The sequence below is a fragment of the Coenobita brevimanus genome, chromosome 14 (genome assembly GCF_032717465.1).
Source record: "Coenobita brevimanus isolate Jiangsu-jjx chromosome 14, ASM3271746v2, whole genome shotgun sequence".
Taxonomy (NCBI): domain Eukaryota; kingdom Metazoa; phylum Arthropoda; class Malacostraca; order Decapoda; family Coenobitidae; genus Coenobita; species Coenobita brevimanus.
Window position 1 is genome coordinate 17011689 of NC_136967.1, and position 16052 is coordinate 17027740.

Consider the following 16052-nt stretch of genomic DNA (forward strand, 5'->3'; position numbering starts at 1 on the left):
ACTTCAGAAATGAACTCCTGTGTGAGATGTTGTAAGATGATAATTTAGCGTAGACTCGAGAGACTGAAAGGGAGGCAAAGATATCAGAAATGGAGAGATGGAATGGGACATAACGGTTTGTTGAGAGTAAACACTAATACAACAAAAGCAATTATATCTACAGCTGGTCGAAGTACTGTCAAAGCAGAGGAGTGTGGCCATGAGTAATCTGCCATGCACTGCAACATTGTGGAACTTCCACCTATTAGAATTCCTTAATTCCCTAAACTGCTTCTCTTTGGAACTCGCTTCCACAGATTTGACTTCCCCCAAACTTCAACCTACGGCAATTCAAGTCCAACTGTTATAGATTTTTTACGAAAGGAGGACACCTGTAATCAGGTGCATGGAAGTTTTTTAAAAACTGGTTTTTGTTTTCTCTTAATCTTCTGGAAAGAAAAAAATGTGTATGTGTGTGTGTGTGTGTGTGTGTGTGTGTGTGTGTGTGTGTGTGTGTGTGTGTGTGTGTGTGTGTGTGTGTGTGTGTGCGTGCGTGCGTGTGTGTGTGTGTGTGTGTGTGTGTGTGTGTGTGTGTGTGTGTGTGTGTGTGTGTGTGTGTGTGTGTGTGTGTGTGTGTGTGTGTGTGTGCCTGCGTGTGTGGAATGTGAGAGGTAAGAATGTCAAGGGTAGGGCTGCATGAGACAGACCAATAAAGACAGAGGACAAGATAATAGAAAGTGGCCTCAGAGATATGGAAATGAATGAAGTGGGTGTCTGAGATCAAGTACCATGGAAAGCTGTCATTATGTGAACAAAGTCCAAACATGCAAGCATGTTGAAGACTTTATAAATGATATGATAAACAACACTAGCATGGTAATTACCTGGTATACAATCAATGAAAATTTATACCCAGTTTCGAATTAACAACTGCAAAAATTGCTTGTATGATATTTGAGAAGGCCATGCAGAACGATCCTGTGCAGACGCACTGTCACTCACACAAGGCTTCAGTCATACGTTTTAGCCAAAATGGTTGCCCCATGTTTACGTGCGCAGAACCCCCTTCTGAGGCCTCTCTGCATGCGTCCTCCTTCCTGCCACCCCACTGAAGTTTCAGGGTTACTCATCCAATTACTCATGTGTCCTATTGCTGTGATTGTCCCCCTCACATTCCCCATGTTGCATAACTGGCACATGCACTATCAACATAATAACAGTGCAAGTGCCTGAGAAATAGTGCAGTGTGCTTTATTAAGTGGGGAGAGAACTTTGTGTATGTGAAATACTGAAACTTGTGACTTGGCAAATATGACAGGTAAGGGTCCTAACCCCTGTGGAATGCACTGAGGGCAAGTTTAAAAGGGTAGGGCATAGCTTCTCTCTTGATGTTAAATTGGACATGGTTCGGCGCCATAAGAACGAGCATGGGGTGAACAAGATCACAAAAGCCATAAACTTGACCCTGTCCACGGTCTCTACCAAATAGAAAAAAATCTCAGGCTGTCCAAACTGCAGCACAGAACATACCCAACTTGACTGGCGGAACCAGCCTGCAACATAAAGTGATCTCTTGGTTATGGTGCATTTGGTTAAAGGTTTTCATTATCACTACAAGATGAAAATACTGTATACACTCCTGCCATTACAATGCCTGAGCTGGTTTCTGCTGACAATGATCATGCAGTGTCTGTGGTTTCTGATAGCTTTGAAGGAATCAAAGATAAGCCCCAATTTGAGGAGTTAATCACAGGTGGTGGAGAACCCTAACTCTCCACCCAATAGCCTCAGAACCCCTTACATCAAGCTAAAGTCTCTCTATGGTACATGACTCTTCCTTATTGTGCCCTTTTCTTCACTTTCTATCAACCTAACCATGTCTATGTGTGTTTCAGGTACTTACTATAACTGTATGTATGTGTTTATTGTGCCCAACTGTCAAAACAGGGAATATCTGGGCTTGTACTTAGGATGCCAAGTACCATCCATCCATCCATCATCCAATCCTACGTTGCCCCATGCAGAGCGTAGGAGCCCAGGGCTAGGCAAGTTGGTCCTGACATTTAAGATGAAAGTGGCCAGCCTCACTCATCCCTGAGTGGCATTACATGAGCAATAAATCCCAACTACCCCTTGGATATAAATCTTCACCAGCTCAATCCAACTGGAGCGCCGCAATTACCCACTAAACAACCAGGTGCCTTACGGCCATAGTCTTAAACTGTGGGAAAGCGTTCACCTTGCCCTATCCGCATCTTTTGGTAGTCTTAAAGCACGAAAGGGAGAGTATTCCCCAGCGAACGGAAGAGGATTACCACAGCGTATTACTGGAATCCGTGGGGGGTCTCGTAGCACCCCTTCGCATGCCCCTTCGTCATATTATAGCAACCTTATGCAAAGAAAACTATGTAGAATTTGAAGGACCCTATGGTGTGTGTGATAGAAATTTTAATTTAAAGATAAAAACATTGTGTAAGGAAAAAAATAAGCGTTTAATATTTTTATCAATTTAAAAGACTTTGCCACTTCCCCGGGGATGGTTAATTTACGACGAGACGGAAACAAAGATGAGATACTGTATCCACTTCCATTTTATTTCTCGATATTTCTACCAAGCTGTTTATCAGATATGGTGCATGATACTTTTATAATTAGTTTGATTAGTAGTGAAATAATTCCTACAGTAAAGAATGGCCGAGTACTACCTAAACAGATGACGTGCTCAGCCAGTTAGTTTGAATTACAAAGTCTCATGTTTGTGTTCAAAGAGCTTTAACAAGTCAGCACTAGTTTGTTTTGGCTTGGCAATATTTTTTTCTGGTGTATTTTGGTGTGATCTGAACGAATTTGGCTTTTATTTTTGGTGTTCGTGATTGGTTTTCAAATTAACCCCTCCACCCCGTGTCTTGAGGGATGGGATTTCAGGGTTCTGGGTGGGAAGAATGGCAAAAACAAGCATTTGGGGCAGAAATATAGTCAAAACGGTATGACCAGCCAAGGCGTATTCATAGGGTTATTACTGACTGCATGAACCCCTTTGAAGCTATGTCTGACACCGAATTTTTCATGCGGCACAGGATCTCCAAATCCTGTGTGCATACTCCTATACAGAGTATTTATGAACAAATGCCAGACTTTAATAAGTGAAGAGGTAAGAATTGCAAACATTAATAGATTATATTGTGTGTGAGTCTTAGAAACTGTCATATGTACCACTTTTATTTTAAGATTTTGAATTTAAAAATTAATCAGTGTTACCAACTCTTTGCCGCACCTACCCACACTGCGCTCTCCCACTTTCAAGATTACCACTTACGTTGTAGGTATGAGCTTCCACCTTGAGTGGGGTGCAGGAAGGGTAACCCCTGCCCTCAGTTTCAAGACTACTGGCGTTAATTTGGTTATGTGGTTACCACCCAGCATAGTAAATGGTTTCCTGGTGTACAGGAAACCATTTGGCTTGTCACTCAGTGTAGAGTCACCCTCAGGCAGAAGGAAGAGGAAAGAATGAAGGAGAGAAAGACAGAAGAGGGAGTGTAAAGTCACCCGTAGGCAGAAGGACGAGGAAAGAATAAAGGAAAGAAAGACAGAAGCGGATGGAAGGAATGAAGGATGGAGGAGAGGAAAGGGCAGACACCCGAGAGTAGCACTACATCGAGTGAGTAGACGGTGAGCACCCCCACCTATGCCTGGTACCAATTACGATAAATCCCTTTGGTTTTGTTTTCATTACTGCACAATTCCGTTACCAAATGCCATGTTCGGTACCAATTATGCATGATAACCAAGGGATCAGTATACTTTAGGTGAATGGCAGGAATGCTTTATGAGATTATAGGTCATGTGGCCCTTAACCCCCAATGTATCCCCACTGAACCCATGTTAAATTGACATCTATTTACAATCATTCAGTATGCAATCAGTTCCTACATCATGCAACCCAGTAGTAAATCGGGTTATTCCTGTATTAATATCTTCAGTTCGACAGGTGTTTCCAAAGCTAAATAAATGCAAACAGAAGCAAACCATACAAAATAAAATATAGACATGATTATTATCATTGTTGTTGTGGCCCCAAGCTCATCTGGATGTGAATCTAGTGGACTGCAGACTGACATTCTTTTTTTCCTTCAGTCCACCAACCTCCTCTTGGAGAACAGGGAAGGAGTTGGGGGATGTTGCATTGCTGGGAAGCAGAGCTGCCCAATTTGATCAACACCACTGTGTAAGGCATTCTTCTTCATCATTAGTAAATGGGATCACAACTTGCTACAAAATATATTTCCAGAAATATTTTGCTACAAGGATCAGCAAGCATAACAAAGGATATGGAAATAAGAAATATCCTGGAAATTAGGTTCTTTTAACTTACAGGCCAAATTTTGTGCATACAATGCTTCAAACTCCTTTTCTATCTGCATAAACAGGCCCTGTAGTCGAACTCTGAAAACAAAAAACAAATCTTCAGCATTCCATTTCTTACCCTTCAAAAGATATTCCACACATTCTCTGCAAAAACTTCAGGTATTAATGCTTATTTATACAATGGTACAATCACAGTCATCCAATGCACTAGCACAATTCAATTCAGCCTGGTTTATTGGCAAGAGTCACAAAAATTTAATTCTACTCCTTTCACCAAATCTTCTCCTCCTCCTCCATCTCATCATCATCATCATCATCATCATCCAGTCACAACTGTCATCATCATCATCATTAAAAATCAATCATCATCATCATCATTACCACCATGATCCTGACCCTTTTTCCCACCTAAAGATAAAGTAAGGCAGGATCTGGAAACAAGGAAAAACAAAGTACGAAAGAGGGTGAATACTGCCTCAACAGCACACTTAGAGAAACAACCCATAAAATCTGTCACAGTTCATTCATGTCCCCAGTATCATGTCTCCACCTCACAGGCCTAACCATCTGCAATGTTTTCTTTTTCTTCACAGATGCATTTCACATGTACCTGACAAAAATTATCATATTTAACCCGTCACGTCCCGAGGTTTTCCACACCTCCGACATCCCCCAGTCCCGAGGTATTTTCGATTTTTTTTTTTTTGGCTAAAACCTTCGCTTTTGGTGAGAAACATCGAAAATTCATAGAGAAATCGCTCACCTGAGGTTTAAAGTGCCCATTCCAGGTAGGAGTTCCTCCTTACCTGAGTGGGTTTTCTAACATGCTGGCAGCAAAGAAAACGAGTTCTATGGGAGGGTAACTATTTTATCCACTCATAAACGGTATTTATTTATTTACTTGGTACGAATGTATATGTAGTATGACAGTATATTGGTTTTCAAGCAGTAATAAAGGCATTATAAGCATTGTTTCACTCACTAACTAATCACCATACCTGACCTATTTTTGCCACACTACCTGATCATTATTTCTGGCTGTTTCTTCTTCTAATGCCATGTAAACATTGTCCTCCACATTGTCATCGATTGGGGAATCACTCTGGCCCTGAATAACTTTACTAGCCAGGTCACTGGTAACAGGTCCTTTGCCAAGACAATGGCATGAGGGGGGGAGGGGGGAGGTTATGCAGTGTAAGGCATTGTCCCTGCTTGGTATCTTGTACAGGAATAGAGGAAGGTGTCCCGTGTATACATACGAAAAATAACGTGCGAAAATTGAAAATTGTGCAAATTAGGTACTTTGCAATTGCACGACGTACTGGTACGTCGCCGGGACTGGCAAATGCAAATCGTGGTGACGTACCCATACGTCGTCGGGACGGGGCGGGTTAAAAAAAAAAAAAAAAAAAAAAAAAAAAAAAAAAAAAACTATGGCTCTATCCAACTAACTACATTGCTCTCTTGCTTAACATGGTTTGGCCTGTGTGATTATTCTCTACACCTTGTCCATAACTGTGACCCTAAACGAGCAGTAAAATCTGTCACAGTTCATTCATGTCCCCAGTATCATGTCTCCACCTCACAGGCCTAACCATCTGCAATTTTTTCTTTTTCTTCACAGATGTATTTCACATGTACCTGACAAAAAAAAAAAAAAAAAAAACTAAGGCTCCATCCAACTAACTACATTGCTCTCTTGCTTAACATGGTTTGGCCTGTGTGTGACCATTCTCTACACTGTGTCCATAACTGTGACCCTAATCTCTAACAAGCAGTCAAGGAACATCATTAATGTAGTTTTCATCCATTTATTCTCCTATATGCTAGGTTACTGTAACCCATAAGGGCAGTGTTGTTAATGGAACTTGCAGGAAAATGTTTAAGTTAAGGCTGGGATAGGCTACACCACAAATCAGTCTTCAGCCCTATTGTTGTTCATATTGGTGATGGAAGCATTATTATGAGATCTCTGAGAGAAGTGTACCCATGAGAACTTTTATATGTGGACAATGTCATGCTGATGGCAGAGTATGGAAGACTGGTTGCAAAGTTCCTCAACTGGAGAATGGACATTGAGTCATAAGGTCTCTGAGTCAACATCATGACAATAAAAGTCATGAACTGTGAGTGTGACACTGGGATGATCACAGATTTGATTAATTGAGCATGTGCTAGACAAGGGTGAGGTTAGGAATAGTCTCTTCTGTTGCTGGTGCATTCAACCTCAATTGTGCCTGGCCCAGTAAGCATGTCAACGGCAAGTTAGAAACTGCCTCTATGGGTTTGTCCCATAGGTTTCCTATACTGCTGATTGTGTCGTCTCAGTGTAGGCATGCAACATGCAGTGCTCCATTATGTGGGCCTTGTTGTGCAGGTCTATTTTAAGCGGGGAACGTGTCATCTGTCAGTCAACCCACTCCAAATCAAGCTAGTAACTCAGGAGGGTTGGGTGATGTCCTCATCTAAGCCAAGCAAGGTGAACTCAATCAGCTCTATTTAAGGATGCCTCTGATGGGCAGAATTCTGGAGGGGGGGCTTGAAGTATGGTGCACAGGAAATGAATGTGTCAGTGTTTTTTTGTTGCTAGTGTTGGAGCATCTTGAGGTAGGTTCTTGGTGAAGAGGGTCTGTTATTGATTATGTGGTGACTGTTTTAAGTGTCTAGCAGAGCTGTGTGGCTTCATCACATAGTGACTGGTGTTGTGTGTTAACACTGGCTCCCACACAGAATTGTGTGCCTTTTGTGTAAAGATAATCTCTAACAGGGAGAACTTTGGTTTCAAATTGTATGGTAAGAATGCTGCTGGTGCTATACTGGCAAAGCTGGTGATAATGCACACACCATTGTTCTGTCTGGTCTGCAAGGTGTTGTAGTGGGAGTCAGATATTAAGAGGGCCCATGCCAGGGAGACATAGGACATCACTGATCTGATACATAGTTTGCTGAGCAGGGAGAATGTTTCTTTTTATTGCCCAAATTCTTTCCTTGTAAGTGCCCTAAATGCACTGAATCTGGGGATGAGCTGCCTTTTGATGTCTTGTGTATGGTCCCTGAAGGCGAAGTCTAATGATCTATGCTACTCGAAGGATCTTATGGAAGGGGTGTGTGGCACTGGTACACCGTTAACTAGGATGCTAGGGATGTACTTATGCATGCTGTTGCTGCTGGTGATGTGTGGTGGTGGATTAGGCTGGGGTGATCATCAGCCTGTTGTCCTTAAGCCCATGCCTAAAGTGTGATTATGTACTGTTGCAGATTGAACCGGTGAAGGTTTATATCCAAGGAGTGATTGGGGTTTATTGCCCATGTAATGCCACTCAGGGATGAGTGAGGCTGGTCACTCTCATCTTAAATGTCAGGACCAACTGCCTAGCCCCGGACTTCTACGCTCTTCATGGGGCAAAAGTAGGATTGGATGATGGATGGATGGATGGATGGCAGCATAATGAAGGCTGTGTCTATGATGTAGTGCGTAACTGTTATGGCAATGCTGTCTGCATAATGAAGCAATGGTTGTGGGCATCTTGGTTGTAGGACTGTCATGCATGTAATGGTTGAAAAGAGTGAGTGAAAGAACAGAGCCCTGTGGGACTCTGTCAGGGAAGTTTTGTGTTCAGGATGACTTGTCCTAGAGTGTAACATGTGCTTGTCTAGCTGTTAACAGTGTTTGGTGATGTTCTCCATGTTCATGCTGTAGGGAGATGGCAACAGAGGCTGTACAATGTTAATGTCTACTGTTGTAAGAAGTGTATGAGGAGCATGTCTTCCAGTGTTGAAGCCATTAGATGCGTGTTGTGTGAGGCTGATAAAAAGGGTAGAATCAGAATATAGTGCTCTATAGTTCTACTGCCATGTTGGTAGCGAGCAAGGGAAATACGAGGTGGCTTTGTTCAAAATTGAGAATTCAGCAATTTTATATGGTATGCTAAGCAGTTTGGAAGGGGAAAGATGTGTTGGATCTTTGTTTGGTTAGAGAACAGTAATAACTATTCCATCTTTCCAAATGTTGGGAATGCTACAATATGCATACAGGCAGTTGCTGATCTTCTGAGGGCCTGGATGACATGCGGTTCAAAATGTTTTTAGTTACAGGGTGTTGATGCACTCTGGCCCTGTACATTGTGACAAATGGGAGAGGCCTGTCTAGGTAGAAGGGACTGTTTTTCAGACTCGGTGAGTGGGGGTATAAGGTGACTTATGATTGAGTAGTAGTTCACAAGCATGTCTGCTTGTTTTGTAAGATGTGATGTGGTGGGCACTGGAGGTGATGACAGCATGGGTCTTCGAGGGGCTTGTTTATGATTTAGTGATACTAAGAGTATTTTGTACAGCCAAGGGGGGCTGTGGAGCTTCTAATTATTGTTACAAAGGATTACCAGTTTCTGTTTTCTTTGCATTAATTTTCTTGTCAATTTTACCACATAATATCTGAAGCCTTGTGCCGGCCTACTCTACATTTCAGTGTCAAACTGAAAATGGTCAGCAATGGGGGATGGTCTGGTTATCCTGAGGCTTAGTGAAGTAAGAGCTCCAGCTCTCCCTATCACCAGTATTTCCATTCTCATCACAAGTACTGACCTGATAGGCTGGTGCTACACCCTACTCCCTAAATTTACTTATTTATCTATCTATCTATCTATAGCCCGACGCTCAAATCCCGCAAAGGGTGGCCGCAGACAAAATGCCTCCAAGTCGCTCTGTCACCCACCATTTGACTACTCTCCCCCCAACTCAACCCCCCCTCCCTCATATACCTCTCAACTCCATCCCTCCACCTCATCCTCGGTCTTCCCCTCCCTCTCCATCCCTCCACCTCACCTACATACACCCTCTTAGTCAGTCTTTCATTCTCCATTTTCTCCACATGTCCAAACCACCTCAGTGTATTTCTCCTAATCTTCTCAACCACATCCACATCCACCCCACAACATTCTTTCACTTCTTCATCCGTCAACCTGTCCCTCCATGTCACTCCACATGGTCCTCTCAAGAAGCTCATTTCCACCGCTTCCACTCTTGACTTGTTCCCCTCTTGCAAGGTCCATGCCTCACTTCCATACGTCAGGGTACGGATCACAATACTATCGTGCAGTGACTTCTTAACTTCCATACTCACCTTCCGATTTCTCATCACTACTTTCAGTGAACCAACAACCTTCCTACCCTGCTGTACCCTTTCATGCACTTCATCCTCTAAGGTTCCATCCTTACTCATCACGCTATCCAAGTACTTGAATGCACTCACATTGTCCATATCCTCGCCATCCAACCTCACCGTGCATTCTGTGACTTCATTCCTATCAAACACCATAACTTTACTCATGTTTACATTAACTTTCAGATTCCTCTTCCTACACACTGTCCCAAATTCATTCACCATACCTTGCAACTCCCATTCATCTTCACTCAACAATACTGTATCATCAGCAAACAGCAACACCGGATGCTTCCAAATCTCATCCTCATTCATTAGAGCCAGCCCCACATCCACTGCCCTACCTTGCACCTACCTCTAAAACCCCATCCATGTATATATTAAACAGCCATGGAGACATCACACAACCCTGTTTCAGTCCCACACTGAGATCAAAGAATCACTCAGCTCACCATCCACTCGCACCATAGCCCTAGCTCCTTCGTACATACTCTTCACAGCTCTCAACAATTTCCCCTCCACTCCATATATTCTCATTACCTTCCACATATTTTGTCTATCTATTCTGTCATAAGCCTTCTCCAAGTCCATGAAGGCAGCATACACTTTCTTTCCCTTCTCTAGATACTTCTCCACTAAACATCTTAGAACAAATATCTGATCTACACACACTTTTCCCTTCCTAAATCCCCTTGTTCTTCTCCAACTAGCTCCTCTGTTATATGCCTAACCCTATCAATGAGTATTCTACCATATATTTTTCCAGTCACACTAAGAAGGCAAATACCCCTATGGTTACGACATACTTCTCTCTCCCCTTTTCCTTCGTATAAAGGAACAATTATACCTGACTTCCTGTCCTCTGGAACCCTTCCCTCTTCCCAAGCCAATCTACACAACTTCCATATGCACTCCACTACAATCTCACCCCCATACCTCAGCATTTCACCACACACTCCATCAATTCCTGGGGCTTTTCCAATCTTGATCTTCATTATTGCTTCCATTATTTCCGCCCTACTGATCTCTTCCTCCCTCCTCTCATCTCTCCTCCCAGCCATTCCCCAACCGCTTTCACTCTCTACATTCAACAAATCCTCAAAGTTCTCCTTCTGTCTCCTCAATTTCTCTCTCTTCTCCACCAACAATCTCATATTCCTATCTTTCACTCCCTTACTATTTCCCCTTTCACACTGCCTTACTTTCTTTACCTCTTCCCAAAACAATTTCTTACTCTCCCTCCATTTCACACCTAGATTCCTCCCAAATTCTTCATCCACTTTCTTCTTACTCTCCTTCACCAATCTCTTCACCTCCCTTCTCCCGCTCACATATACCTCTCACTTCTCTCACTCATCTTCTCCCCTACCACTACTCGCTAGCCATTCACTATATGCCTTCTTCTTTTGTTCCACAGCTCGTTTCACCTCATCATTCCACCATGCTGTCCCTTGCACACCCTTGCATCTCCTCCTCACTCCATAAACCACCTCACACACTGCACCTACCTCTTCTGTGAATATCTTACATACATCTTCCACCCCTTCCATCTGCTCTAACTCATACCTTCCCAATCTTTCTTCCACTATGCTCTTATACTCTGCCATTCTCCCACTGTCTTGCAATTTCTCCACTCTTCTCACAGGAGCTGTTTCCTCCTGTCTTCCCCTTCGTCTCTTCAACCATTTTCTTTGCAGCCTTATCTTGGCCATCACTAAGTGATGGTCCGTGATTCCATTCTCCCACCCTCTCCACACTCTTGCATCCAACACTTGTCTTCTCATTCGCTGATCCACACGCACATAGTCTATCATTGCCTTTTGTTCAACAAGTTCACCATCCATCCTCCTATAATCCTCATGTATACCTGTGGATCATCTTATGCTGCAAGTAGGTTTTAGCTACTGCTAACCCCTTACCAGCACAGATGTCCAACAAAGCACTACCATTCCCATCTACTTCAGCTGGCACACCCCACTGACGAACCACTCCATCCACTCGTACATTCCCGACTTTTCCATTCATGTCTCCAATCAAAAACACTCTCTCACTCCTCTCAAACTTATCCGTACATGCTTCTACACTCGCCCAAAACTCATCATTCACTCTTGCCACTCGGTCCTCTTTCGGCACATATGCACACACAATCGCCCATGCTTGTATACCTACTTTCACCCTCACCCATACTATCCTTGCACCCACTGTTCCATACTCTCTTATATTCTCCTTCCACTTCTTACTTATCATCAGACATACTCCCTCTCTTGCCCTCTCATTCTCATTAACTCCTGCACATATTTCTAAACCGTATTCCCATTCTCTCACTCTTTCACCTCTCCATTTAGTTTCAGTCAATCCACATATATCCACTCTTGCATCCTCAAGCACCTGCACACTCTCTCTCTCTTTCACTTCAACATTCACTCCTCTCACATTCCATATCCCCACCCTAAGAATGTCCTTTGTCCGTTCCTTAGTCGTCAACGTATGGTCCGTCCTGGTCCGAGGCGCTTTATTTGCTTGTTTAGTTAGTTCTTTTTAAGGGGTGGGGCACTAAGCCACCACCAATCCTTTTAGTCACCTAATACGACAAGCAGGGATACTGGGGGAGTATTCTTGACACCCCCCTACCCCCTTGGGGTACTTATTTAAAAATTTATTAATTTTAAGTGCACTTCAGTAGCTGAGTTCCTGTGCAAACCAGTAATTCCTCTTGTAAATCAACTGATAGATGAAAGACAAAGCTTATTTACTTATTTATTAATATATTCATTTTCAGTGCATTAGTTAAATTACTGTGAAAATCAAAAACTCCCCATGTACATCAACTGACAAACGAAATATGAAGCTTTTAAAAATCATAATAAATATTAACCCCCAGCTGTCGGGGGACAGTTATATCCAATGCAAAATTGGTGGGCCAGGGATGCCAGATGTCAGATATAACCACAAGTGTTTTCTCACCATAGTTTGAAGTGGCTATTGCTTCTCATCTGATACCGATGTTTCCTTAACCTGCCCCGTCCCGTCGACGTATGGGTACATTGCAACGATTTGCATTTGCCAGTCCCGGCGACGTACCGGTATGTCGTGCAATTGCAAGGTCCCTAATTTGCACAATTTTCAATTTTCGCGCGTGATTTTTCGTATGTATACACGGGACACCTTCCTCTATTCCTCTTCGGCATATTTCAAGGGGAAATAAACAGCGAAAATTAGCGACCGAGTGCACGTGAGGTGTTGTCAGGTGATAATTAGCCAATTCCAGGTGTATGGCACTCTCACTTACCTTATTTCTTTTGGTATATATTATTTGGTATAAGAATAGGGCATAGAGCTTATTTCAAAGGATGAAATCAGTGGAAAATTCCAGGGAAGATTTACTTAGCGTAGCACGGCCGGGGAGGCGAGAGGAGAGGGTAATGGAGGGAAGGTAGGGAGGGGAGCCAAGAACGGGGAGAAATGGCTAAATTGTCAACAATGGATGGGAGTACAGATGAGATTATGACTGCTGACTAGTGTTGGACATTGGCAGTACTGATAGATGATACAAGCTACCACCTGAAAGCCCGGGGGAATTCAAAATAACACAGAATCGCAAAAGTGACACCCCGCGGTATGATCCCTTGCTCCCAAGTGTCACGAAAGTGACGCCCTGCGGTTAAGGGGTTAATCAAATGGTCTAATATATATAATAATACTGTACTGTATACTGATAAACATGTCTTTTATTTACCTTACGGGACTGAGGCGTCTGGCAATAGATAGATAGTGGTGTACACAGCTGAAATGGTCAGGCAGTCCGTACTGCTTCTGGGTTTATCAGACTTTTTCCAATGTATAAGAATTTAGTCTGGAAGCTCCTCGATTCCGATAAAAGCGAATTCTTATCTATTGAAGTCCATTATATCAAGGTTTTACTGTACAGTAAAACCTTGATATAATGGACTTCAATAGACCAGAATTCGATTTTATTGGACTCAAGGAGCTACCGGACTAAATTCCTATACATCGGAAAAAGTCTGATAAAGCCCAAAGCAGTCCAGACTGCCTGACCACTTCAGCTATGTTCACCACAATCATGTAAATAAAGATGTTTATCAGCGTACATTACAGTATTATTATATATATTATACCAACTGATTAAAGTATTGAAATTATAACACAGTACAGTATCACATTGGTAGTCAAAACAGTTTAAAAACCGTTCGTGTGATCCGGACTAATGTCTGATGTCGAAAAACGTCCGGATTAGCACGGGGAAGTCCAGTTGTCGCTTTTATCGGACTTTCACATTCTTTGGAATGGCTTGGGCCCCAATTAGTCCGTTATAGTGAGGTCTTACTGTATTAACAAGCTCTAGTCTGCACGACACTGCCCTTCCTACTGACACTGTTCCAATACGTTGGTTACTCTCTTAATGTCCTGAGACATTTATTTAGTAACACAACTAGGGATGATAAATATGAATACAGTACTATAACTCTATTACTGTAAAATGATTAAGGTGGCTTAAGTACCAACCTGAACTGTGGAGGTAGGATAGTGTCCTGGTCCTGGTCACGGTAGTACTGGAGTTCAGCATCAGTGTGGCTCCGAACTCTTGGTACACCACCTGATCGCTTCTTCCCTCCAGATTTGCTCCCTAATCCATCCTGAGGCATCCTAGGAGATACAGTATACCTATAAAAACATGCACATGAAAATCTGGGAAGAAAAAAAAATGATATACCAGTACTGTACCTTAACTTTAACAGGCAAGGACTGTAATGAAAGCATTGTACTGTACAGTCACGGGCCACATAATGCGCAATCCTATACCATGAATCTCACACAACATGGGAGCCACCTGTTTGTGTCCCAAAAATCTTACATTGAAAAAAAAATACACATAATGTGGCAAGAGCAACCTGTTCATTTTTTACATCTGACTAAATGCCAAAGATGGACATAACGAGACAGGAGGCACCAAACTGTTTCAAAATCAGACTATAAGGCAAATGATGGATAAAACACGGTAGGAGGCACCTATTCATACTTAAAAATCACACTACACAGCAAATGATAGACAAAATGAGGATTGTCGCCCAATGATGTACTGCTATCAGGTGTCTGAGCGGTGTGTTGTCATAATCCACTTAGCATTTCTTCTCCACTTTACCCTGCCCTCTCCCCACACTCTGACTGTATTTGTGCTGACCCCCCCCCCCCTTGTTTTTTTGCCATCTAACCAGGCCCCACCATGCCACAAACGCCTGACCCAATCAAACGTCAGAGGTCCCTGATGCAGGACCAAAAAGTGGATGTAATAAGGAGAAAACGCAAGGGTGAGAAGAACTGTGACACGCCAAATTCTACAAAGTAAATGAGTCCACCATTTGTAGGATTCTGGCCTAGAAGGACGCCAATCTGAAAACTGCTCAGATTTATGGAGGCTCTTTCACAGGCAACAGGGCACGAGTGACTGCCCTATCTGATGGAAAGATTCTTGCTTATGTGCCAAGTTGTGCCTGGGTGTGAACAAGTACGTGAGGATGATTTGGTGGAGGTAATTGAAGATAATACCAAGCCAGAAGAAGCCATGCAAAAAGTTATAACCATGGCTCGTATCAACAACATTTTGGCTGATACTGAAGTGCTGAAGGAAGCCATCCTCGCAAATGAAGTGGATGAAGAACACGAAGCTGAAACTCTGGACACTGTGTTGGATGTAATGCGAGACTATGAAGACCAGAGACGAGAAAATTTGCCACCGCCAACAGACTTTCCTCACCCATTACAGTAATCCCTCCACTATCCGACATAATAGAGCTATAGGCATGTCCGGAAAGTGGTCCTGTCTGGATAGTGGGCACCAGCCTCCTGGACCCTAACTCAGAAAAACACCTATACAACTCTCTCTCGACATGCATAGCACCTATTTAAGACCCAAATCACACCAATAAGGGACATAGAAGACTGAAATAAATGCAAAAGAACCATAAAATGAGGTTTTTGAGGTAGGTTCATACAATATTAAACATTCTGGGTACTTACAAGCCCCTGGCTCCTGGACTGGTAGTTATGGACCCTAACCTAGCCTAACTCAGAAAAACACCTTCCTACTGCACATGCATAGCACCTAAGACACAACATATTCATATCAATAAGGGACATAAAAGAGTGAAATGAGGTGTTTGAGGTAAGTACAGTGTGGAAAATACAGTACAGTACAGCATGAAACATTCTGCCTACTTACAGCAAGTCCATGGCCATCTCGATGAATAATCGCCTCCTCTCAGACTCTGACAGTAAGAAGGATTTCCTGAAGCACTTGCAGTACACTGTTCATGAAGTCTTGCACTGAACTTAGTCATTCGCACTCAGAAGTCCATTCTCTTCACACTGTGCACTCTTTGTCTTACTTATGCTTCATTGTAACTTAATAAGTGTTGCACTCTGCCCTTTAAGTCTTTCCACTCATAACACCAATTTCAACACAAATCACAAGCGTATTTACGTTAAATTTAGTCCAAAAATTTTGTCCTTTCACTCAAATTTCTACTTTCTT

At 42.7% G+C, this 16052-nt stretch overlaps 1 protein-coding gene across 3 annotated transcripts in view; it reads right to left on the bottom strand.

Annotated features, from left to right (window-relative positions):
- LOC145417504 (WD repeat-containing protein 37-like) overlaps window positions 1-16052 on the bottom strand; it is a 390073-nt gene that overhangs the window by 312320 nt on the left and 61701 nt on the right. For 2 of the 3 annotated variants that reach the window (XM_080286217.1, XM_080286212.1), the window contains exons 2-3: window positions 14027-14185; window positions 4352-4422 (exon numbers count right to left, since the gene is read on the bottom strand). In XM_080286217.1, coding sequence (XP_080142343.1) covers window positions 4352-4422; window positions 14027-14166 — 211 coding nt within the window. In that variant the 5' untranslated portion in view covers window positions 14167-14185. The remainder of the gene's footprint in view (window positions 1-4351; window positions 4423-14026; window positions 14186-16052) is intronic. The other variant, XM_080286214.1, reaches the window with a different exon arrangement.